Here is a 25,089-nt window from a genome sequence, read left to right as displayed (position 1 = left end):
GCCCTATATTGAATGTGTTTGATTTTTATTCAAAATTAAAAATACATATTCTATCATTACACACCCGGCCTGGTTCTTGGTCCACAGGATGTACGTTAAGGGGGGTGTGAGACGGGTTGGCTGCCTTCTCAAAGCGGAATCCAAATTCATAAATTTAAAGCGTTTTGATTGTGCGCTACATCCATGGCCAGTATAAAGAGTTCTGGTCTGGAGTGTGACGCCCCTTTAAAACCCTTAACACCACACACAAACCAGTCAGAGACCAACACATTTTGTTTCTTGTTTTTATTCTGCTTAAAAGAAAAGAGACTTAGTCATTGTTATTTTGAGAGCACAGACAATAGCTAAAATGTTATTAACTAAAAAACGTGTTGAGAAATTATTGCTGCTATTTCCATCTCCAGTGAGAGAAGGAGTGTTCTAATTGCACGTGTGCTTCAACAGGGTGGTCTCTGCACGCCAAGGGACAGTCAAAACTTCAAAATCACACTGAGTCTGCAGAGAAAAAAAACACAAAAGTGGTTAGCAGCATATAGATATATATCCCTTTGACGTAAAGAAAAGAAATTACATCCACAAAAACTAAATCTCAAGCAAAAATGCAACTTTCAAAAGACGGTCAAAAAACATTTTAAACTATTGTCCCAATTTCCGGGGGATACCACACTTAAATACAAAAAGAAATGGTATTTCTAAGTAACGATGCATGTTTAGTGAAGAATATAGGAAGTACAAAAAATTAAATGTAGCCATAATCAAATTGCTTTCATAATTGGTTCAGTCCCTGGTTGCACCCGTTCCTTTTTTGTTTTGGCTCTATCAAGGCTTGTCCCTAAACTGCTTCAGAACAACCTTTGTTTGGCATAGAAAGACATTTAAATGTGTAAATGAGACTAGGTTAGGCGCTTGACAGTGTCAAGGGGGGACAGGGGTCCAACCTCGGAGAGGATGTCTACCACAGAGAATGCCAGAGCCTGTCCTGGGGTGAGGTAGTTGGGTGGGGGAGCCCCATGGTTGGGGGTGGCCCAGTCCCTGAACCCCCTTCGAATGGGTCTTGAATTTATTGACAGGGCCACTTTTGATCAGCTAATGCCATGAAACCTCCATTCTGACCCGAGTTCTCGGTTTATTTGCAGAACTACCAAGACCGGGATGCATTGCCAGACCACACAACTCCAGCGAGCAGCTGAAGAAAACTGGCAACTTCCAGGCAGACTTCACCTGAAAAGGAAGAAAGGCAGTACTCCCCACAGCCTGTAGACAACCGAAGACCGACCCCACATGAAAAATAACATGGACTGAAAGTGGGCAGAGCTTATATGTTTGCATACATCATCTACGGCGTGACCCATCCCCAGGCAGAGACAGCTGCAGATTGGGCCCCAGAGTCAGGTGGAATGCATAGCCGATGGGGGGAGGGGGAGGAAGGGAGAAACACCTGGAAGACACTGGTCTAAAAAGGCCTGTGGAAGATGCACTGTGTGTGGGGTGGTCGGGTGAGGTCAGAAGGCATGGAGGTGGACCGAGAAACCAAAAGGAGGAAGGACAGAAGAGTGCTGTGGAACAGTTTGTTAAGCCTGCAGGTGAAGTACTGTTTGTGAGAGAGAGTAGTACCTAGGGGCATTTGTGAGAATGGATGTGACATTAAATTGTGGAGGGAGAGGAGGTTTACGAGAGGGGTATTGGGAGAATGTAGAGAGTCAGTGAGAGAAGAAAGGAGAGAGAGAGAGAGAGAGAGAGAGAGAGAGAGGGCGAGACTGAGTAGGAGCTAAGGAGAGAAAGGTGGAAGAGCAGGAGGGAGAAGCTTGGAGGGAGTAGTAGGTAAGAGGAAGGTAGGAGAGTAGGAGAGGAGGAAGAACATACAGTGAGTAGAACAAGGGAAGTAACATAGGGAGATGCAAGATCAGGGGGAGGAGTAGACTTGAGTGAAAGGGAGAGAGTGAACAGAAGAGTGTTGTTATGCTGTGAGCTGGTCCATGAAAGGGAGATGTTGTGGGTTATGACTGTTTGTATGGAAGGGAGATGTTATGTTTTGAGTTGGTCCTGTTTGTCTACTGGCCATGAATGTATGCTTACAGAATGTTGGTGTATGGATGATGTCAGCTCAGAGGGATGTTGAGTGAGTGTGATGTATGAATGTTCGAGGAATGTCAGTTGGGGGCCTGAGCTGGATGGATGAGGATGGCCTATGGGTGTCTTCCCTGTGACTGGATTTTACCTCAATATACTTCCCAAGTACTATGTAAATACCCCGCAAGTAACTGGAGTTCCGTATATATATATATCAGTGAAAAAACTTTGTTAAAGGGACGTTATGGTTCAAAGTAAAACCAAAAAACCCCTGAAATTCGGCAGTTATGGTAAGATAAGCAACCATAACTCGCGCCACTGTGCACTGCTAACACTAACACCCAGGACATCAAAGATGACATCACAAATGTCATTCATGACATCACTGATGACATCACATGGCTGGCTCTCCCTTTTTTTCCTTCACTGACATATCTAAGCCACATAGTTTTCTTCAGTAACAGTCAGGAAGTAAAAATTGAAAAGGTACTATATTTGTAGACTTAAGGTAAAGTCATATCATATGAAACATATATATAGCGGAAGACACACGCTTGAAAGAGAGCAATCCTTTCTGTGCATGAAGATAATCATTAGAGTTATCAGCACTTTCTCATAGTTTTATTTTTATTACTATACCTTCCCTGTATATGCTCATATTTGTATACATTGTACTCACACTCCTTTCCTTAGGGTTCACGGACATCATTTGATACACATACATACAGTAAGTAGCAGCTTTGAAACAGAGCAATCATTTTTCTGCATAAAGATAATCAGTTAGGTTATGAACTCTTTCTGCTACTACTTCTGCTTTTTTGCTTAATTCTCTGTCTCTGTATATACTCATATTTGTATGTGTTGTTGTCTCTTTGTGTTTTGTCTGTATTAAGTGTAATTATGTATTAAGTGGGTCTTATTAGCTACCTATTACATGTTTCACAGTACGCACAACTCTAATAAGAAAGCCGTTATCATTTCATTATTCTACATGGCAAGATTATGAATATTGAACCTTCATCATGTATACTGCACACACTGCCTATGTTTCTGCATGAGTTGCTTAGTATACTGGATAGAACTTCATAATAGAATGCTATTTATATCAACGCATTGCTTAATGCACTAATTAGCTCATGATATTTATTCAAATGATCCTTCACACTTTTTGGTCAACATTATAAGAATCCCTCCTACAGATTTTTATGAAAATTAAATGCTCATGTGATGTCATCAGTGATGTCATCAATGACATTTGTGATGTCATCTTTGATGTCCTGGGTGTTAGTGTTAGCAGTGCACGGTGGCACGAGTTATGGTTGCTTATCTTACCATAACTGCCGAATTTCAGGGGTTTTTCGGTTTTACTTTGAACCATAACGTCCCTTTTAACAAAGTTTTTTCACTGAATTTCATCGGTTTTTAGTAGTGCAACTTAACCATAACATCCCTTTTAGCAAAGTTTTTTCACTGAATTTCATATATTTTAGTAGCACAACTTAACCATAATATCCCTGACTTTATATACATGTAACATTGAACATACTGAACCCCTAGCTAGTGATTTCGATGTCCGCAGACTACCGCCATGTCCGCGGACATATCGAAAATCTGAGCGTGGTGAATGTAAATTTAAATAGTGTGCAACATTTCCCCTTTGAGGTTGGCTCTGAAAAGAGCCGTTTTATTTGGGTTTTTTTGCAGATGCTTGACAGACACCTGTTATTTTGTATTTTTTTTTCTTTTCTTACTTTACTCCTAAAATCTTCACATAACCTTCTCCAAAGCAACCCTTACATTCGAAAACAGAATGGCATTTCCCATAAAAGATAAGGAAATGCCATCTTCTTTAAAATAAACAGCATTACTGGAATCAATATTCTCATTATTACAGAAGAACATACCAGCTCTAAGCATGAAGGCACACATGCCTCGGTTGATTACACACCTAGCATTGTTTTGCTGACGACAAAAAACTGAACTATTGTCCCATATTGCCCTAGGTACTAATCCAGAAAAAATTACTTTGGCATTTGGAAGGATGTTCATTACTGCTTGAACCAAGTGTTCAAAATCTGCCAACAAAGTAGGGGCACTGACATAGCCCAAATGGAAAGCACCATAGTGCAAAACTACCACATGGGAACTGTTGATCCTGCCCATATCTTCACAAACTTGTACAATTCCCTGTACATTGCAATCAGGCACAGTGCTCCACACCACCTCCACTCCTTTAACATCAAAATACTTTGCAACATGCCTGCATTGAGCATACTGTTGTAAACCATGCACAACCATATCTCCGAGCACCAACACCCTGATTTTCTCCACTTTTGCCATCTTCACTACACACAGTCTCTTTGAACACAAATCCACAACCTCAACATCTGATTGGCTGATCCCTACAGTCTTCTTTCCATGCTGGATTTGCTGGAAAACCCTGGATGTAGCACGCCCTGTCCGCAGACTGCATAACTCTTAGACAGCCCTTCTACCATTTCCATTTCATTCTCTGTGCCATTCCCTCATTGGATACAGCTAAGCAGGCACACAATACGGACAACGTCCTCAGAACACCCCCATTTTCTTTATGTACGAACATTTCATGACACCGCAAGTGTTCTTAGAACACTTTCAACTTGACAACGAACAATACAGACGTCTTCAGGACACCCCCTGCGAACATTCCAGGACCCCACGAGTCTTCTTAGAACACTCAACTTGACACCGAATCCATTCTGCTTATTTACGAACATTTCAGAACAGCCGTGTTGTCCGCAGACAAATCGAACACAACAAAAGCGTCTAGCACATAAAAAGAATACAACATTGCACCTATCTCATACTCCCCCACCCTCCCCAAACACTCTTACACACCAACACACTCCACTAAATACAATTTTTAAACCAAGTTTCACCTCGCTGTCCGCGGTCATCCGCAAATGCAAGATGTCGGGCGCCACCAAAAATCTGACGCGCTCCACGCCCACGCCGTCCAATCAGCTAACACGGCGGATGTCCGCGGACATCGCGCATGCCGCTCGGCCAATCAGGGCACTGTCCGCGGAGCGAACCGGGAAGTCCATCCGCGAAGCGAACGGAGCTATCACAAATTTTTTTGCCTTACATTTTGGTCATTTTAAAAAAAACTACTGGACGGATTTACACCAAATTTGCGAAAGCACGCTTTCGGGACCAAGACCCCGCTCCTGCCGCAAATTTGGTGTAAATCCGTCCAGCGGTTTGCGTACGCAAAGATTTTTCCCATTATGTCTATAGGAAAAAACAAAAGTTTTGGGACCCCCCCCTATTAACTTTGCCCCCCCTCAACCAAACCTCTCCAAACTTTGGAGCAGAGTGGGCCATATACTTTTTTTGCAAATTTTGGTGAGGATTCGTCCAGAGGGAGCGAAGTTATAAGCCGCCCAAAAAATGCTCTTCCTATGGAAACACCAACTTAACCATAACTACATGGACGCTAAAGCGTCCATGTAATATACATATATATATATATATGTACAATAAAGTCACCTGGAATCCATCATGGCTCTGCAGCTTGTCTGTGAGTGGACAGTCACATCAATGGAGGGTATTTACAACAAGTGTCCGAGTTAATACATGCACTATTCGTTTGTAAAGTCTGTCATTTGGGGTAACACTGGAGTAGTGTACCCCTCAGGAAGTCCCAAGAGAGCAAGATCGATAAGGCCTTGGCCTTTAGGTTATCCCACAGTAGAGAGATAGTGAGGGGTCGCCGATCTCTAATGTCCAATGTGACCTTAGGTTTGAGTGAAGCATGTGGTAGGGAGGAGGGGGAACAGAGGATTCCCTGCTTCTACACCCTGATTTTGAATGCCGAAAATTGCCTGCAGGCCACTTTTACCGAGACAGTTTCACACATCCAGTTTTGGTTCTTCAGGTAATTTTCCTTGGTTCCCTCGCTCCTCCCTGACCCTCATCTTATGTGTGGGTGGCAGCCGTGTGGCCCCTGCCCTTCAGCCACTGCCCCTCACCCACCCCCACATCTGTGTGTGGGGTACACACCCCACTCCCCACAATCTACCACTCGATCCTGCTCCTACCCCCAGCCCACCCCCAACCCGTCACCTTCCTCCCTGTCCCCATACTCTGCCCCATAAGAAAAACAACCGGCCTCCACTCCAGTCTCATCCCTTACCTCACTGATATGGCTTCTTTACTGTCTCCCTCCCGCACATGCACAAAAAAAGCTTGCAGCAATTGCAGAGAGGCCTCTTTGTGCACACCATAATTGTGGATGTCAAAAGTGCCCCCTCCCGTTCATTTTTGTGTATTTTCGTTAATGTTAATGAATGACATTTTCGAAATCGTGTTCTGAAAATGTAATATGTTAACATTTTTCATTGAAGTAAACTGTATTCCTGGGTCACGTATGAAGCCTTCCCTTCCCGACATGAAGCAGGGATGAAAGAAAATAGGTCTCCTGGTTCAAAAGTCACCAACTGAGCACCGAGTCCATCCACATTTCTCTACTTCCACATATTGAATTGAATTGAAATATTGTGTGCATTTGTAGAGATAATATACCAGCCCCGTAATGTTTTATGGAAAATGCAAAAGCGAAATGTAATGATTGGCACAGAGGTTTGTCATTAATGAGGAAATTAGCCTGGAAAAACTAGCTATTTAAGCATTTTAGGAAAGCAGTGCTATTAAATAAAAGCAAGATTCCAATACAATAATGGCGTAGGTTCCTCTTGACGGTATTTTCTCTCACTTTTCCGCTTTGTCACTGTGATAATCTTTAGGTCAGAGACTTTGTTTTCACATGTCGGGTACCACTGTTACTCCCAATTTGCTTTGAAGAGATGCCTTACCCACAAATGTGTTTGAAAATGGAAATGCAGCTTTTACTTTTGAAGTTTACATTTTTCACAGACTGAACATTTACATATTTGCTTAAGTTTTCGAATTGGCCTTCATCCCGCCGTTTCCAAATACGTCAACGGATTCAATGAATTGCATTTCGAACACCCAGAAATCTAGACACAGCACTGTGCCTCTACCAAGACTGGTATTTCTCTTTCCGGAGGTGGTTTTAGTCTTTAGGGCTATGCAGAAGCAAGCAACAGCACAGGAGGCTGGAGATAAGGCTCACCAAAAGTAGCGCTCTTGAAGTCCCAACCCTGTAAGGCTACTTGGAGTGTTTGAGTAGAATCGTAATTTAGCAGAGGAGTAGGAACAAGTTACTTACCTGTAGCTGTTGTTCTCCAGCATGGGTCTGGCATGGATTCACATGCTCATGAACATTCCCCGTCGTCAGGCTAGGAATCCTCGGTAAAGAAGAAATCAGTTTCAGTTTTGTTTCTGAACTGTCTTTCTACTAGTAACCAATCACTGGTCTCTGGGTCATACTGCCCCTAGCCAATGACTGCCCTCTACCTAAGCCCCTCCCTCTGGCAGCCATCTTCAGATTTGGTAGCACGGAAAGTGGCAGTAGGACCAAGTGAAGAGCTGCAGAGGGGTAGGAGGGAGGGTTTGCATGTGAATCCATGCCAGACCCATGCTGGAGAACAACAGGAAGTAACTTGTTCCTTCTCCAGAATGGGGTCTGGCATGGATTCACATGCTCAGTGTTAGGGAGAATTCTCATGATATGGCTTATTTCCCTCTCCTAGTGAGCCCCCCAGCAGCTTTGCTGGATTCTGGGGTTTATTTTTTTCACTTGGTAAGAGTGTGAGCTTTTCCCCCACTCTTACCCATGTTTTGCTATGTGTCTTTTACCTGTTTTTATGATTGTGGACTCTAGAGTGCACCACCTCAGTAGCCCCCTTCTTCTGTGTGTTACACAGCACCTTTCGTGCAGTGATACAGGGTTGTCCTTTTTAGACTTCCCACCGACTCCATTTTTGAGGCTGACTACAGTCCCCCAGAAAAGGGTAAATTGCCATTAACTTTACTTAGTCATTTAACCACAGATCCAGTACACCCCAACTTCCATGGAGTACTGGAAAGGGTTACTTCGTATCCCTTTGTATCTGTACCTCCTAGAGCATTGTTTTGCTCTTTTAACATTTAGACTTGGCTCGTGGCAGTGGTATTTACCCTAACTTTTCTACCGCGATTATACTATATAAACGTGGTATTGTTTTAGGCTATTATATTAGCCTCGAACTTAAACCCGCTTGACCAAACACTTTGTCTTTTGGCTCCGGTTGGGTTTATTCTCCATTTCTTTTTGTTAAAGTCCTTCTTGTGTTTTACTTTGCGCAGCAAACCAGGTTTGCCTTCTTTGTTCACCGTCTTTTGGCGAGCTTCTGCTAAGAAACCCTCCTCCAGGCGCCTGGATGTCTAGGTGGGCTGAATGTGAGGGAGGGGTGTAGTCACCCCCTGCACAGGGTATCCTAGGAAACCCAAGTCGCACTTTGCCATGATTGGCTGAGGTGGTTGTCCGGGCTGGACAACTCCCCTGCTGCGTGATTGACAGGCAAGCTGTGTGAATGGGGGATTTTCGCATAAAAGGCAGGACTCTTGGGCTGGAAGTCAGAGTCGCCACTGGAACTACAAGGAACCGAAGAGAAGCGGAGAAGAAGACAGCTGCTGCAACTACCCCGTCCTGGTGAAGCCCTGCTGCAGTCCTGAACTATCTACCCTTCGACAACCAGAGAAGATCCAGTCCGGAGTCTTCTTCCCTTGAGCCTGGTGGGGATAACCAGCTCATCTTCCACAGCCAGAGGATCCTCTTCTTGGTCGAAATCGCTGCACACTGCTGTAGTGGTCCGGATAGCCATCTGAAGAGCCTCTCCTATTTCTAAGGAGCGCACCTTTTATTCACTGTTGCTGCTGCCAGCTTCATCCCTGTGTGGTGCAGACCCCTCCAGATGTCCTCCTTCGCACCAAAGCTCCAGGAACTGTGGGACTGCAGGAAACCAACATGAACAACTGCCCTGGCACCAGCTTCTTCATTGAATAAGGTACTGTGTTCTGCTTGAGGAATCAGGGTGAATCCCTTTTCTTCATCTCCACGGTTTGCCCTTGTCTTCCCTCCTTCTTTTAACTTTTGCTTCCTCTGTTGACAATATCTAAGTACTCCTGGCAACGTTGAATCTTGAACTGTCCGACTGTGTGATCCTCGACAAAAGGAACCCGGTTCCACTTGACACTGACTCCGGCCTATTGACTTTTGAATTTCTGTCAAATAGTGTTCTCTGATTCTGTCTGCCTTGACAAAAGGATTGCCTATGATTTTTACCCCCAACTCTCTCTGGTTAACTCAGGTGCTAAGTGTGTTTTTGCCCCGGTAACATTTCTTGCCGCGGATACGTGTTTCTTTAGTAAGACCGAACTGTCATTACTGTCAAAAAGTGATCGCAAGTGTATTCCCGGTAACGTCTTTTGTTTCATAACATCGGTTTATTAAAACATTGGGTACTTACCTTGAGCTAGAGTGTACCAAAGTGAATTGGTTGGTTGTAGAGTATTTTACGTGGGGTTTTGAATTAATAGAAGTGTCGTGTTTATAACAGATGGTTTAAAAATAAATGTACTTCTATTTTTTACCTGAAACCTTGAGTCAGTGTTTGCTTCAGTAATTGTCGTCCCTTTGTGTAATCTCTGCTACTGTTCATATACTCTTGAGATAAGCCTGGCTGCTCCGCTACTGCTACCACTTTAACATAGCAGTACAGGCTTGTACCAAAGGTAAAACTCGCATTGCCACCTGTGGTCTTAATTGTGTGTAGTGGTCCCTAAGGGCACTGCACAGGATTCTGCCTAACACTCATGAATATAAGAATACATAGCAGTACACACATACACAACCACGGGAGGTGTCAATGCTCAACATTAAGTATTTCTTCAACTCAACATTAAGCAACTCTTACCTCCTCATCAGGCCCACCTTCAGGCGAACAGGTTGCGCCGCACTGCCTGCCAACCCTGGACTCCTCCCTGGAATCCCGGTCGACGCAGTAGAATCTCGTGAAGGTATGCGTCGACCTCCACGTAGCAGCCCTGCAGATGTCCAGCAGGGGTACGCCAGACAAGAATACCGTGGTAGCAGTGATCGCTCTGGTCGAGTGGGCTCTCGGACAGCCGTGCAACGGTCGGTTTGCCAACCGGTAACAGTGCATGATGCAGCCAGAGAGCCCTCTGCAAATGGATGCCTTCGAGAGGGCCTTCCCTTGGTTCACAGGTCCAAAGTTCACAAACAGTTGTGATGTCTTCCGAAGACTCTTCGTGCGGTCAACGTAGAACTTCAGTGCTCTAGCTACATCCAGCGAGTGCAAAGTCCTCTCAGCCGGCGACGAAGGCTACGGGAAGAAAACGGGTAACACCAAGGGCTCGTTGAGATGGAAGTCCGACGGCACCTTGGGCATAAAGGAGGGGTGCATCCCACGCACCACCCTCGTCTCGTGGAAAGTCAGGTATGGAGGTTTACAGGAGAGGGCCTGGATCTCTCCCACTCATCGTGCGGAGGTGATGGCCACAAGAAACGCAGTCTTCCACGAGAGGAACTTCAACGGTGCCGAATGCAAAGGCTCATATGGCGACCCCATGAGCCTGCTCAGCACCACGTTGAGCTCCCACGCCGGGGCTGGAGCCTTCACCGGCGGGAATGATCGGAACAATCCTTTCATAAATTTCTTTACCAGACGATGGGACCACAGAGATGATCGTCCTGGAGTTCTGGTGTAGCGGGAGATCGTCGCTAGATGCATCTTGATGGCGGCATGGGATAGCCCCGCCTTGGTCAGCAATAGTAGGTACGGCAGCACCTGGGGGGCCGGAATTCGTAGAGGGTTAATCTTCTGTGCACGGCACCAGACAGAGAACCTCTTCCACTTATGTCCATAGCACTTGAGAGTCGAGGACGCCCTAGCCTTTGCAAGCACCTCCTTGCAGTTTGCCAAGATATCATACCCTCCAAACTCTAGTGCTGCAGGAGCCAGGCCTGCAAGTTCAGTGACCCCGGGTCGTGGTGGAGGATGGCGCCTCTTTCTCTGGCGAGGAGATATGCGTCCGTTGGTAGTTTGACTGGGGGGGGGAGGGGGCTCACATGTCCAGAAGGTCCGGGAACCAGATCTGTCTCGGCCACGCCGGTGCGACGAGAATCATACTGCACCGGGACCGTCTGAGTTGGTTGATGAGGCGCAGCAGCAACGGCAATGGTGGGAATGCATACAGGAACAGGCCATCCCAGGGGAATGAGAAGGCATCGCCCATGCTCCCCGGCGGCTGGGGAAACCTGCTGGTGAACCTCCGACACTTGATGTTCATCGCTGTTGCAAATAAATTGATCTGGGGATTGCCCCATCATTGGAAGAGCAGATCCACTTGATCCTGTCGTAGCTCCCACTCATGGCACGAGCGTAGCTCCCTGCCGAGTGAGACGGTGATGGTGTTCTTTATTCCTGCCAGTTGGAAGGGTACCAGAAACATCCCTTGGGCGACGGCCCAGTGCCACAGATCCTGCGCCTCCTTGGATAGGGCTTGGGATCTGGTACCTCCCTGCTTCCTGATGTAGAACATCGTGGTGGTGTTGTCGGTGAAGATCCTCACCATCTTGCCCTTGAGGGACGGATGGAATGACCTGAGGGCCCAGAACACGGCCCAGAGCTCCAGTACGTTGATATGTAGTGACCTCTCCACTGGGAGCCAAAGGCCTCTTGCGTGGAGATCTCCAGTGTGCACTCCCCATCCCTCCAGGGAGGCATCCGTCGTCACCGTCTCCTGGTGTGCGGGGGTCTGGAAGTCCATCCCCGCCGTGAGGTGCGCGCGGGTGCCCCACCACCGGATCGCTTGGCGGAAGGTCTCGTTGAGCGAGATCCTGTCTTCGAAGTTGCCCACCGCTCGCATCCAACGGGCGTTGAGAAACTCTTGTAGCGGATGCATCCGCAGTCTGCACAGGCGCACGAGGTAGATGCACAAGGACATCATGCCGAGCAGGGACTTGATGGACCTCACCCTGGCCACGTCCATGGCCGACAGTCGTTGCACCTTGCCCAGGATGGCCTTCGTCCTTTCCTCCGACAGAGAGGCCAATCGCGCCACTGTGTCGAGCTTGGCTCCCAGAAACAGTGCGACTTGTGACGGGACCAAGTGGGATTTCGCGTAGTTGATGGAAAATCCCAGATCCGTGAGCAGCTGGACGGTCTTTGCTGTGTGTCCGACGGCGAGTTCTCTTGTCCTTGCTCGGATGAGCCAATCGTCCAGGTAGGGGTAAATGTGGATCCCCTGCAGGTGCAGCTGCGCCGCCACCGGTGCTAGGCACTTGGTGAATACCCTGGGAGCTGACTTCAATCTGAAGGGGAGGGCCTTGAACTGGTAGTGCCGTCCTCGGACTACGAATCTGAGGAACTTTCAATGTCCTTTTAGAATGGGGATGTGGAAGTAAGCATCCTCCAAGTCCAGCGACGATAGGAAGTCACCCTCCTCCAGCTGTCTCAGCACGTGCTGGAGAGTGACCATCCGGAACTTTTGTGACTTGATGTACTTGTTTAAGCAACGAAGGTCCACGATGGGTCGCCAGCCACCGGTCTTCTTCCTTACGAAGAAGCATCGTGAGTACACTCCAGAGACCCTGAGCCTCTTTGGGACGAGCTCGATGGCTCCTTTCTTCAGCATCGCCCTTACTTCCAGCAACAGTTGAGGGACATGGTTTTCCTTCCTGGCCACGGGAGGAATGCGGGGGCACTTTTTTAGAAACTCTAGAGTGTGCCCGTGGGCCAGGGTATCCAGCACCCATCGGTCGGTGGAGATGGAATTTCCACACGCTGACAAACTTTGCCAGCTGGCCTCCCACCGGGGTGCTCAGGTGGGGGCCCGATGCTACGGTCGGTTCAGTCCTGCTTGGTAGTGGCCTTGCCGCCTTGGGCTCCTTGACGACGACAACGGGATCCTTCTGACTTGCCGCGTCCTCTTTAGGCCTCCTGCGACGAGGAGCGGGCCGCCTGGCGGTACGTCGAGGAGCTTCCTCCGAATCATTTGGAGGCAACTTGCTTGCCTCCAGAATTCCGAAAGGGTGGCCGAAGGTCCAAGCCGTTTCCGTGTCGGCCTTGATGGCCTGAAGTGACTCGTCCACCGTCTTGCCAAACAGGTTGTTTCTGTCGAAAGGCATGTCCAAAACTCTGGTTTGCAAGTCCTGGCGTAAATCGGGTGCCTTGAGCCAACCACGCCGGAGAAGGCAAACACTGTTGCCCATCTGTCCGTGGCCACCGTTATGGCATGGTCTGACGCCACCTCGCCCTTCTGCAGTATCTCCAGGGCCTCGACCCTCTTGTCGTCCGGGAGGAAGTCCAGCAGAGGAGCGATCTTAAACCACAGCTCCCTGTCATAGCGGGCCACAATAGCCGATTTAATCATCGTCGCTGCCGACGAGATGACCCGTCGTCCCATGGCATCCTATTTCTTCCCTTTGCCGTCTGGCGGGGAGGTCTAAGTTGAAGCCGTCACCCCCACCGCTTTCTTCTTGGCTGCCGCCGAGACGACCAAATCTGTGATCGGCTGCGCCCTAAGGCACATGGGGGCGGAATCCGGGACCCGGTACTTCTTCTCGTACCGGTCTCTCTTGGCAGGGGTCGTGGAAGGGTTCTTCAGGAGCTCTTCAGGAGCTCCAGCCCCTCGTCCCAGATGTCGTCAAGCAACTGGACCGAGAGAACTGTCTTCCTCTTGGCCTCCTGCTGTTGGTAGAGGAAACCTTCCTTTTTCTGTTCCACAGGGCAGAGCTCGGATGCCCTGGCAATCATGGCGTGAAAGGAGCCAATTTCGTCGGGCGGGGAAGCCCGGGGGGGGGGGGTGTGATGGAAGGCCCATCCCATCGTCACCACCGTCGTCATCTGTCCCCGTCGTGGCCGTCTCTATTCCCGTGTCATCCCTTGGATCCGGGGAAGGAGATGAAGGCTGTGAGGGCCACACTGGCTGGAAGAGCGGTGGGGGATGAGTCTCCTCCGCTTGGCCCAGGTACCGGTTACGACGGTTGGGGAGTGGAATCCTCCACCTCCACGGGACCCTCGTCGGCGTCACGCCGCTTAATTGTCGGCCTCGTCAGGATCCCTCTTGCGAGACCGGACCTCCTCAGACCTCTTGTCCAGGATCTTCACGACTTCAGCCAGCTCCTCTTCAGAGGCTGTGTCCGTGATGGCCACCGGCGCCCCCCTCTTTTTCCACCGATGGGTCGCCAGCCACCGGGGGTTTTCACGGGGGTTTTATCTATGGGCTGAAAAGAGGATTCCCTCTGCAGTGGCAGGGAAACTCTGGGCCCCGAGTGTTAGGGAGAATTCTCTGTTAAGGCTAATTTCCCAAACCTAGTGAGTCCCCCAGCAGCTTTGCTGGATTTTTGGGGTTTATTTTTTCTCCTGCTAAGAGTGAGACTCTTTTTTTTCCCACTCTTAGACATGATTTGAGATATCTTTTGACTTTGTAATGTGTTTTATGGGCTATGGGGTCTTTTACTCCATAGGGTTTCATGTATTTTTGATAAGTGTGTTACACAGCACCCTCAGTGCAGTAACACAGGGGTGTCATAGTGACCCCCAAACATAGACTCCATACCCTGGGACTGACTGTCTCCCAGGGCATGTAAAGTCACCATTGACTTTAGTAGTCTTAAATTGTGAACAGAACCAGTACAAACCATCATATTGTGGAGCTACTGGTAGGGGTAATTAGATTGCCTCTGGGTCTGTTTTTCGAGGGGGCACTGTGCAGTCCCCCATCATCGAGTTTCTGGCTGGTGGCAGTGGTTACCACGCAAAATATTCCACCGGAATATTTCCTATGGGATTTTCCCATTCACTTTAAACGCACCACTTTTCTGGTGCAATGTTAAAGATACCACCGGGTTATTTACTTAATATTTATTCCCCGGTTGGGTCTTTTTGCCAGGACTTGGTTTTAAAATGGCGTTTGTGTTCGCCTCTGTAACTCCAACCCAAGTCGAGCCCTTTTTTCCACTTTTTGGCGGGCTTCTACACAGAAGCCTCCAAAAGTGGTGCCACTCTGTCTGGGTCTACAGGATGTGTGGGAGGGGGGTTTAGGCACCCTGGACTGAGTTGCCTCAGCAACTCAAGTCACACTCTTGTGAGATTGGCCCAGTGGTGAGCCGCCCGGCTCACCACTTAGCATGTTTGAGTGACAGCTAGGACTGATGAATGGGGGGTTTCTGCATAAAAGCAGGGCTTTGGGGACTGGAACTTCAGAAGTCGCCACAGGACCAAAGAATCCGAAGAGGGAGAAGCTGAGCCGACCTGCAACGACGACACCACCGGTGGAGCCCTGCTGAACCGTCTCACCACTTCCCAACGACAGAGAAGATCTTCATCCCGGAGAGTCTTCTTCCTCTGAACTGGTGGGGATAACCAGTTCGCCCTCCTTTTCACCTTCCTGGATCGTCTCATGGTCGAATCGCCCGTGTCAAGCACCCCGGCGGCCCGATAGACACGCTTCACCACTACCGCGAATAAAAGGGTAGTACCTTTTAACAGGGAAACTCCACGGCTGGTTTCTTCCCTGGCAGTGCAACGACCTCCATCTTTCCTCCAGGTCGAGATCTTCTCTACCCCTGGACGAAGCACCGACTTGCACCCGCTGCCAGGAACAACTGCCCCCACTGGAGCTTTCTCAACATTTCAGGTACTGTGTCCCGCCTGGTCTCCCTTGGAACAGACTGATCAAGGTGTCCCGCAAATCCTTGACTTTCTATCCTGGGGTGACTTGGGACCTGCTAATTAACTTTTTCCGAACTGATACAACCCTTTTTGACCTATCTGCAGCGACTCTTAAAAGTACTATTCAACTGTGTGAACTTGGACACATTCCACCTTGCTCTCTCCAAGAGTGGGCCTGGCCTATGACTTTCTTGCTCCTCAGTAGACACTGCCTTTTCTGACTTGCTCTGGTTCTCTTAAAGTGTTGGTATTGTGTATTTTCCTAATTCTGCCTTTTTCCCTCCCTCTTTAACTAACTTAATGGAGTGCCATCTTAGGTTAAGCGCTCACCTCTGTCTGAAAATAAGTGGTGTTTTAACTAAGACTTAAGTAATCAGGTATGTATATATATTAATAGTGACTGTGTTTGAACTTGCTTGCCATATTAGTGTTAGTGTATTTTACAAAGTGTGTTTTTAAATAAATAATTATATACTTTTATACCCAAGCTCTGGGTGTTTGCTTGTACTACTGTATTTTGGTACCTATTTTGTATACTCTATATACTGTCTAACTCTTCTTGAGAGAAGTCTGGCTGCTCAGCCACAGCTACCAGGTAAATCTGGGTGGTACAGACTGCTACCAATTGGGTTTACTGTCAACACCTGTAGTCCTAAGCCTTTTGCAGTGGTCCCAAAGGGAACTGCACAGGTGTCTGCCTAACACTGAGGTTGTCTCCACTGGGGTAGCCTCCACAGGCTTCGCCAGGGCCGCCACGACTCCCTCGATAGAGGCCTTAGCCGGGTGAATCAAAGCCTTGACGGCTTTGGACGCGCTTGAGGCCTTCACGTTGGGGGGAGGGTCGCTGCCTCGCTCCCCCTCGGCTTTCTCCGTCGGGATCGACCAGGGCTTCTCCCGAAGCTTACCTGGGTTCTCCAACTTCCTTTTCCCCCGAGCCAGAGCGTTGGCTCATGGTTCATGGCGTCAGTGAAAGTGCGCCCTGCCCGACAGCTGAGAAGCCCTCCCGTTCGGCGCTCCCGGTGCCCACGGACTCGCGGAGCTTTGCCTTTTGTTGGGCCCCCGTCGCCGGAGCACCCTCAAAGGTCTTAGAAGACTGCTCAGACATCTTCTCACCTGCTGCTGGGCTCTTCCCCTCCAGCCAGTTGGTGAGGCGGATCCGCCGATCCTTCATGGTCCGTTCCGACATGTTCTGGCAAAACGCACAGTCCTTCACCACGTGCATTTTGTCTCCGTGAAGGCAGTAGAGGCATCTAGAATGCTCGTCCTCTTTGAAAACATTCTGCAATCCGCCTCCAGGCCAGCTCCTGAACAGCTTGGATCTGGGTGTCGTGCTCCCTTTTTCCTGGGCCATGTCTGCACTGGGTAGGCCTCAAAGAATCTTCTGGAATCCTCCAAGAAACGGGACTCGGCGAAAACTTCGCCCTTGAGGGGCGTAGAAAATTACGAAATGGGTGCCCGTTGATCGGAAGTAGAAACGGTGGAGCTTGAGGTTCGATTGAACGAAAAAAAGATGTTTAAATCTTTGAAAAATCGCAAACCGCAGTAAAAGCTCGAGAGCTATAGCACAAGGACTCCCAACACTTGAACGTGTGGTAAAAATCTGAAGATGGCTGCCAGAGGAGGGGCTTAGGTAGGGGGCAGTCATTGGCTGGGGGCAGTATGACCCACAGACCAGTATGAACCAGAGACCAGTGATTGGTTACGAGTAGAAAGACAGTTCAGAAACGAAACTGAAACTGATTTTTTTCTTTACCGAGGATTCCCAGCCTGATGATGGGGAATATTCATGCGCATGTTAATCCATGCCAGACCCCATGCTGGAGAAGCACATTGATTTTTACCTTGAAGCTTTGAACATATCCCGCTTAATCACCTACCTTCAAAGCATGCTACATCGATCCTCCTGTTGTAGTGTAATTGTAGTGTAAGGTAGTGCAATGGAATGTAGAATGAAGCTGGTGGAACTTGTAATTTGGGATGGCTTGGGGTGTTCAGTTGGAGTTTGACATTAAATGAAGTAGGAACCATTTGGTGTCCTGGCGTCGTTATAAATGTAATAATAAGGCATGTGTGATTCAGGAAACAGCATTTGGCGACGAGGAGACAAATAACCCACGACATTGAGTAAAGGAGACCCAGAGATATTGGCAGCCTACAGAGGAGGCTGGGAACATAGCCTGCGGAGGTGGCTGACGTGGACACTGAAGCAACACCAGAGTGAGGACAGACAAGAGACCTGAGGAGGGGGTCGTAATTCAAACACAAAGCATGGGAAAAGAAGAACGGAAAATGAAAGGCGAGAACAACACAAAGGCTGCTGAAAAAGGAAGCAGGATTTGTGGAGACGGTAAGCCGCGCAGCGCAGCTGTCTTCTATACAGTCAAGACCTTAAAGTTTGAGTGATAAACGTATGTTAAACTATAAGCAAAGCTACTGCACAAGAAAGGCATTTTTTTTTAAAAAGGTGCCTGAAGCTGTGTAACTTACGAGGGCGTGACGCACAGGAATCCAGGACCGGTGACAAAGTCATCGCGTAGCCCTGAAAACTTAGAGGAAAGGACCTGACAACGTAAGAAAGCGTGCAGGCATATTTGTTTCGGCCAAAAGAAATTACGAAGGTCATCATAGCCACTCAACGAATGTAAACAAGGCAAAGTGCAGAAATGAAAACGAGTTCGCAACGTTAAGAAAATACGCAAAACAAAGATCAAAAATCTTTCAAATGTCACAAATGCAGTAGCATGTAAGATGTAAGAGTGCACATCATGCCAGCTGTGGAAAAAAGAAACAATAACGAAGTGCCACATTACGTATGCTTAACAGGAAAACGGCAAGTTGGCATTTTCGTAAACACAGCATTTTCATGACTCACGTGATTCAGCCCTGGAATAGTTTTGCAAACTAAAAAAAAATATAACAGACTACAATAACTCGACAAGGAAAGGCCCAAAGAATATAATAAACAGAAGTCAAGCTACTGCATCTGCATCCGCACAATAAAGCCTATCTCAACACAGGGCTCCTAACCCTCTGAACAAATCTTCTGAACAATAAATAAACTGTGTCAACACAAAAATCAGCGTGAGGAAGGACTACTAATTCAAAACCAATAATAACAAAAATCAAAGTCAAAAGAAATAAAGAAAGAAAGAAGCCAAGCAAAAGAGAGCAAATAAAAACAAAATGGCTGGGCTGTTGCATTTGCACAGCAAGATCAATAAGATATTGCGACAAAACAGCCAATTTTGAACCAATACTCAAGCGGATAGTGTCATCTAGTTCATAACACTGAAACGTTCACATCAAAAATAAATAGAAATGTCATCTGACAATGCAAGTGGCGATATAAACCCAACTCAAAACATGTCTGGAATACCTATATCCACGAATCCAGTAAGTTATCTACGCCGCCCAAACCCATTCAGCCTTGAGCCACAAGATGACCACGGACAGCGCTGGCAGGAATGGGTGGATGAATCGGAGGAGTTTCAAAAGGGCAGTGGGCAACGGGTCCACTCACCCCGGTCTGGAGGAATCCAGAATTCACCCCGGGCTATAACCCCAAGAACTTCACGAAGTGGAAAAATGGAGGGCTGGAGAGGGTGCAAGATTTCTATGAGGAGGGAAACCCCCTTGACTTTGAGGCCTGCAAGGCGAAATTCAACGTGCCGGAGAGCGAAAGATTCAGATATACCCAGCTCCGACATTGGCTCTCGAGTAGGGATATGAAGCGCCTCGGAAGCAGAAACCTCACTGCCCTGGAACTCACTCTCACAGGATCCCCACCAAAGTGCAGAATTTCTACCCTCTACAGGCTCTTAGACAGAACTGACCCCTCCCGCAAAGAGCCGTACATGCTGAAATGGGAGAAAGACATTGGGAGGCCCATCGAACTGGAGGAGTGGAACCACATCTGGGCGAGGGCAAACAGAAGCTCGAAATGTGTTTCCAACAAGGAGGGGGCATTCAAGGTATGTTTCAGGTGGTACCGGACCCCAGAGACACTTAACAAATGTAACCCGACAATTCCTCTGGTGTGCTGGAGAGGTTGTCCAGATAAAGGCACACTCTACCATTTGTTTTGGACATGTCCCAAAGCCACCCTATTCTGGAGATCCGTGCTGGATCACATCAACAGGATCACAGGACTCACTATCCCATGGGATCCGGGCATTGTTTTACTGGGAGCAAGCGAGGAGGGCCAATTCCCCTTTCATGGCACAGAGCAGAGCTATGCTCTCACCTGCTGACGGTCGCTAAGGTTTCTGCGGCTAGGCTGTGGAAAAACCCAGAGGGCCCGGCAGTACAAATGTGGTGGACGAAATGCTGGGATATAATTGCAGCGGAAAAAATAACTGCCCTCCGGTTCGGGAACAGAGACAAATTTCTCCAAACGTGGGCCCCCTTCCTGCACTACACCCAGAAATACCCAGGCTTGGCCCGACAACCTCCCTCCTTACGATGGATGGACAAAACTGAGTAAAAGCAAAGGGGACAGCACATAGCAGAGGATCCAACCAGGGTAGCTGCTCGCCTGCTCGTAAACCCAGGAACGAAACATTGAAGGCCGGGTAGGCCGGTGATCCCCGCTTTCTGCCCATTGCCCTGATCCCAAAGCATGTACAATTCCCCTTGTCCGCCCTCATTTAACTAATACTGACTATCATGGCTCCACTGCCCTCTTGGCTCCCCCCACGAACATCTCTCTGACCTGTTGTTGTTGCTTATGTTCTTTTTGTTTATTACATGCATCTCTAAGCACGACTGCGCTGCTTGTAGCACTCTTCAAGTACTGGCCACAATTTGATATAGTGTATGTATAAAATCAATAAAAATATATTTTAAAAAAAAAAGACAACAAAAAAAAAAAAGGGCAGTGGGAAATCAAGATGCCCCAAACAAACTAGATATTTTTATCTAGACCATACCACCTGAAGAGAAAATAACATACCAACTTCTAGTCACAGCTATCAGTGGACGATTACTAATTCCTCCCAATAGAGACTATGAACGCTATACATTCAATCAATGCATGCAGGCCCGACATGAAACTATAGCACAGTTTGTGTTACGACTACAAAGGAAAGCAACATATTGCGAATTTGTGAACTTTAGTGACAATAAGATGAGATTCCTCGAGGGATGCATATCGTCACAGTTGCGGAAACATCTTTTGAAGAAACCTCTCCCGTTAAAGGATGTATTAGAACTGGCAAGAATATATGAGAGAGTTGAGACTCAAGTGGCAAATATTGAGAATCCATAGAGACTAGACACCATTGCTGCTGTGGGAACGAACATGCAAGGGCAAACACGATACTCTGGCACACCACCTCACCAAGAATGGTGGAATAATAGTTGTAAGAATCCACTAAAAAGACAGTGCTATCGCTGTGGATTTGAGTTCCCACATAGGGGCCAATGCCCGGCTCTGGGCCGAATGTGTATGCGATGTGGTCAGGAAAATCATTTTCAAACAATGTGCAGGGAGAGGGTGCCGCTACTGCCTGCGCACAGGTCTAACATACAGATGCTGCCAAACAGAAGATACGATATGCAAAAGAACCCCAACACAAGAGCATATCAAGAGAAAGACTTTACAGTTGGTTCATCAGAGACAACGTAGGAAAGTGGATTCAAGGTATAGGCCGATCCCCCTAGTAGTCAAAGAGGTCAAAGGACCTATGATTACGGCTGTGGGGGATGACTGTGAGATAACCAGGAATGCATCTTTCTTTCGAAGAATGTTCCAAGATAATTCAGATGAAGAGTTGCAGGATGTGGATGAAGAGGAAGAGCCTTGTGTTAGCATTCCTGGAAGCTCTGGAACTTCTTTGTCGTGTTTACAGAGCCCAGAGTCTCAGGGAACAGCTGTGCGTGGTCGGTCTTAAAGAGCTATTCGCAAGCCTTCACGCCTGATTGAGCAAATGTAGATATGGACTTAATAAACGTATGGGTATGAACTCAAATGATAGTAAGGGGGGGTTGTTGTAGTGTAATTGTAGTGTAAGGTAGTGCAATGGAATGTAGAATGAAGCTGGTTGAACTTGGAATGTGGGATGGCTTGGGGTGTTCAGTTTGATATTAAATGAAGTAGGAACCATTTGGTGTCCTGGCGTTGTTATTAATGTAATAAGGCATGCGTGATTCAGGACACAACACCTCCCAGTGCTCCAAAACCTCAGGCCCATCTACATGCGGGCCCTAACAATTGGTTACCAACACTTCCTGATTGTTCTACTTAATGCCTCTGGTGATTACATGATTATACCATGCAAGTAAGCAGTTCAGCATAAGAATAGCACAGCCACCCCCTAATAGCTATTGTCTGAAGCAGATACTACTTTGGGCACCCAGTAAGCCGCCAAGGGAAGTTTATATTCCTATTTTCTTAAGTGGGTGTCCTGTAGCATTTCTGGATGTACTGTTGATGCTTTCAAACACCGGGATATCGCACTCCTTTTGACACTATTGACATTCAGCTTACCACAGCTCTTATTCCTTTATATATAATTTAAAAAAAAAAACAATCGACAACCAAGCGGGGCTGCATAATTCAACAATCTACTTTGTGGGCATTTTCTCTTCCAGCAATAAAAAGATCTTGACCTACATACTTTTCTCAAACTCTTCCTAGAGGGACTCTTTCCCTTTCTGTTGCGTTTAGGTCATGCAATCTGTGGGGCCTACCTTAGTCTCGGTTATTGCAAATGCAAATGAAGCATGTAAAAAAGCTCCCCAACACGCAAATCTCTACAAACTAAACATGTTATAAGCCTTGCCATTCAAAACTACAGTCAAGTCAGCAAGGCCTTGTAAACAAGCCATGGCCCAAGCTACCAAAACCTCCAATAATGTCCTCATTTGACACCTTTTTCGAATGAGGAGTTTGAGCTATCAGGCCTGAAGAATATTTGTAATTGGTTAACTGTCACAGGTTTATTTGGTTTCACTCATCCGATTAATTATTCATGTACATTAAAATATCCAAAACAAGCTGTGTTTTGGTATGTGTTAGACAACGGCTGTGGCTTCTATGGTAGCAGCAGAGGAGTGCGTTGTATTTCATAATCTTTAACTCAATTGGCTTTACTGAGTGCACACATGAATACATGCAATATGGGATTCTTGTAGTACAAGGGATTCTAATGCTTTGACTAACCATTACATTCTGTTATTTGTTTGCCCAGGTCTACAATCAAAGACGTTAGCCCTTTATTGCCTCTGATAATGTGTTACGCTTAGCTCTCCCAAGCCCCACACTGAATGTATTCTCCATTAGTGATCAAAGTACAAACATTAGATAATTTGTGGTTGAGAAGTCTGTTCCCGGATATTGAGAAGGTATGTCCACTGAAACATTTCTTTATTAGGCATGGATTGCTAACTCATTTGCCACTTTGATGCTTTATACACTACACTTGATCTGCCTATTCAGTTGCCCTTTGATTAAAAACTATATATATATCCATCTTGGGTTAAGCTATGTATAAAGTAGCACTGCCCTCTCAGACAAAGACAATTTCCTGGAGAAAAAAAGTTTGGCTTTGAGCTAATTTGCATACCCACAATGCCTTGTTGTTGTGGCTCAAAACTGGAGGTGTGGCTTTGTGGAATGTGTGACTTGGCGCAAATGGACTTTCATATATATCAGTCACCACACATATCTCGTTTTTAGAGAACACTTTTGAACATGCACAGTCTGCAGAGTTATTTTTCCTTGCTGGCCAATGTTGAAATTCTAATCCGCCAACCTTATTTTCTTTTTGTTCATACGTTTCTATCAGAGTACTAAGACAAATTTGAAAAACGAGGGGAAGGACAACATTAGGATCTCATGGGCAGTAAATCATGGAGCCAATTTTAGTCAGTCAATCTAATGTCAATGTATGTATTCTTAGACGGCAATGATCCATGATTTGTGGAAAAAAGTCAGTGCCTTTGGTGAAAAATAAGAGGTTAGCGGTTAAGAATACTATAGCTGGATTTCTCCTTTTTTGTTTGCTAGGATTCTAAACTCTTCACACGTGTTCCTTGTCAAGCATACAACAGACAATCCATGGCCAAGTGCACCAAAGACCTGCAATGGGTTGATCGTTACCAACTCCACAATCCACTGCAGAAAGACCAAACAGGATTAAGATCAGCTCAGGATTCTATCTTCACGTCAACCTCTATGCCTACCAGTTCTCTGTAAAAACAAAATATATTATTCTTGGAAATGAATCTATTAAAAAGAGATTTTAAAGAGAGCCCATATACTACCACGTGCCTTTATCATCGACAGAATATACATGGCAAAGTCTACCACTGATGTTAGCACCCCATTTGGTTTTACCGCCTTTTGAAGGGAGGAGGTGAAACTGTAAAAGGCAGTCCTCTTTCACTTTCTCTAGTGGCTCCTGTGACATTTTTCTCTTCAGTAACTTTTGATGGCGCTTTCCCCTGTTGTCTACTACCTCATCTCCAAATCAGCAAACCCTTCCTCCTATTCATGTGTGGTGTGAATTGCGGAGCTCAAGGTGCTTTGCCCATTGTAAAGAGTGACACGAAAATGTGTGCATTTCCGAAAAACACTGCATTCCGTATTTTATAAAACAATCTTGACTCGACAAAAAAAGTCAGAGGAAAAAAGAAACGGACAAAAGAACATTAAGTATGCAACGTAGGCTAACAAGATGTAAATCTGGGTAGCCATGGATGATATTGCTGCTAACATCGACAGGAAAACAATGTTATTTCTTCACACTATCCATCCAGCACCTTTCCAAAATAGTCTAGGACTGGAGTTTATGTAAGTATGACAGTCCTAAAATAAGTTGGAAAGGCTGTTTAGAGGGGGACAAAAAACACTGTCAAGCCGACGATGGGTTTTTCACCGACAAGATCACAAACGACTGTACAATCGATATAAAGTGAAAGGAAAAGGCACTAGTGGGATTAAGTCCAAACGGAACACTAACAAATACATGTACAAACGAAATCACAAATAACAAACGAATGAGGAAAAGGAAACATTAAAGGCCAGGGAAAAAAGAAAGCATACAATTTATTTTAAACAAAATGGCCAACAGATCCAACTCCTCCTTCATAGGGCCACTTTTCTTTTGACTTTGCACAGTAATGCCGCATGTCTCGCCTGCTGTCCCTGTATCACACAGGCGGGCATCCCACCGATTCTGCGAGTTTTGGGGGGAGTTTCCACATTCATTCACGTTAAACCGATCTGTCCAAAGTCAGAAAACGTGGCCTATGACAGAGGTGTTGGATCTGTAATGGATGACTGGCCGGATTAGCAAATCGCCAAGAAGTGATGTATGGGGTGACCTTCCCCCCCCCCCCCCCAACCAATACTCATTTGACGCGTGCCGGC

General features: G+C 46.8%; 1 protein-coding gene across 1 annotated transcript in view; it reads right to left on the bottom strand.

Annotated features, from left to right (window-relative positions):
• Positions 1–270: 270 nt before the first annotated feature.
• LOC138453511 (cystatin-C-like) overlaps positions 271–25,089 on the bottom strand; it is a 261,886-nt gene continuing 237,067 nt past the window's right edge. Inside the window, exon 3 of the mRNA XM_069606424.1 lies at positions 271–495. Within this exon, the coding sequence (XP_069462525.1) occupies positions 421–495 (75 nt within the window). The 3' untranslated portion in view covers positions 271–420. The remainder of the gene's footprint in view (positions 496–25,089) is intronic.

This window comes from Ambystoma mexicanum, chromosome 4p, assembly GCF_040938575.1.
Source record: "Ambystoma mexicanum isolate Mex_15411 chromosome 4p, UKY_AmexF1_1, whole genome shotgun sequence".
Classification (NCBI taxonomy): Eukaryota; Metazoa; Chordata; class Amphibia; order Caudata; family Ambystomatidae; genus Ambystoma; species Ambystoma mexicanum.
This window is presented reverse-complemented; position numbering and strand designations above follow the sequence as displayed.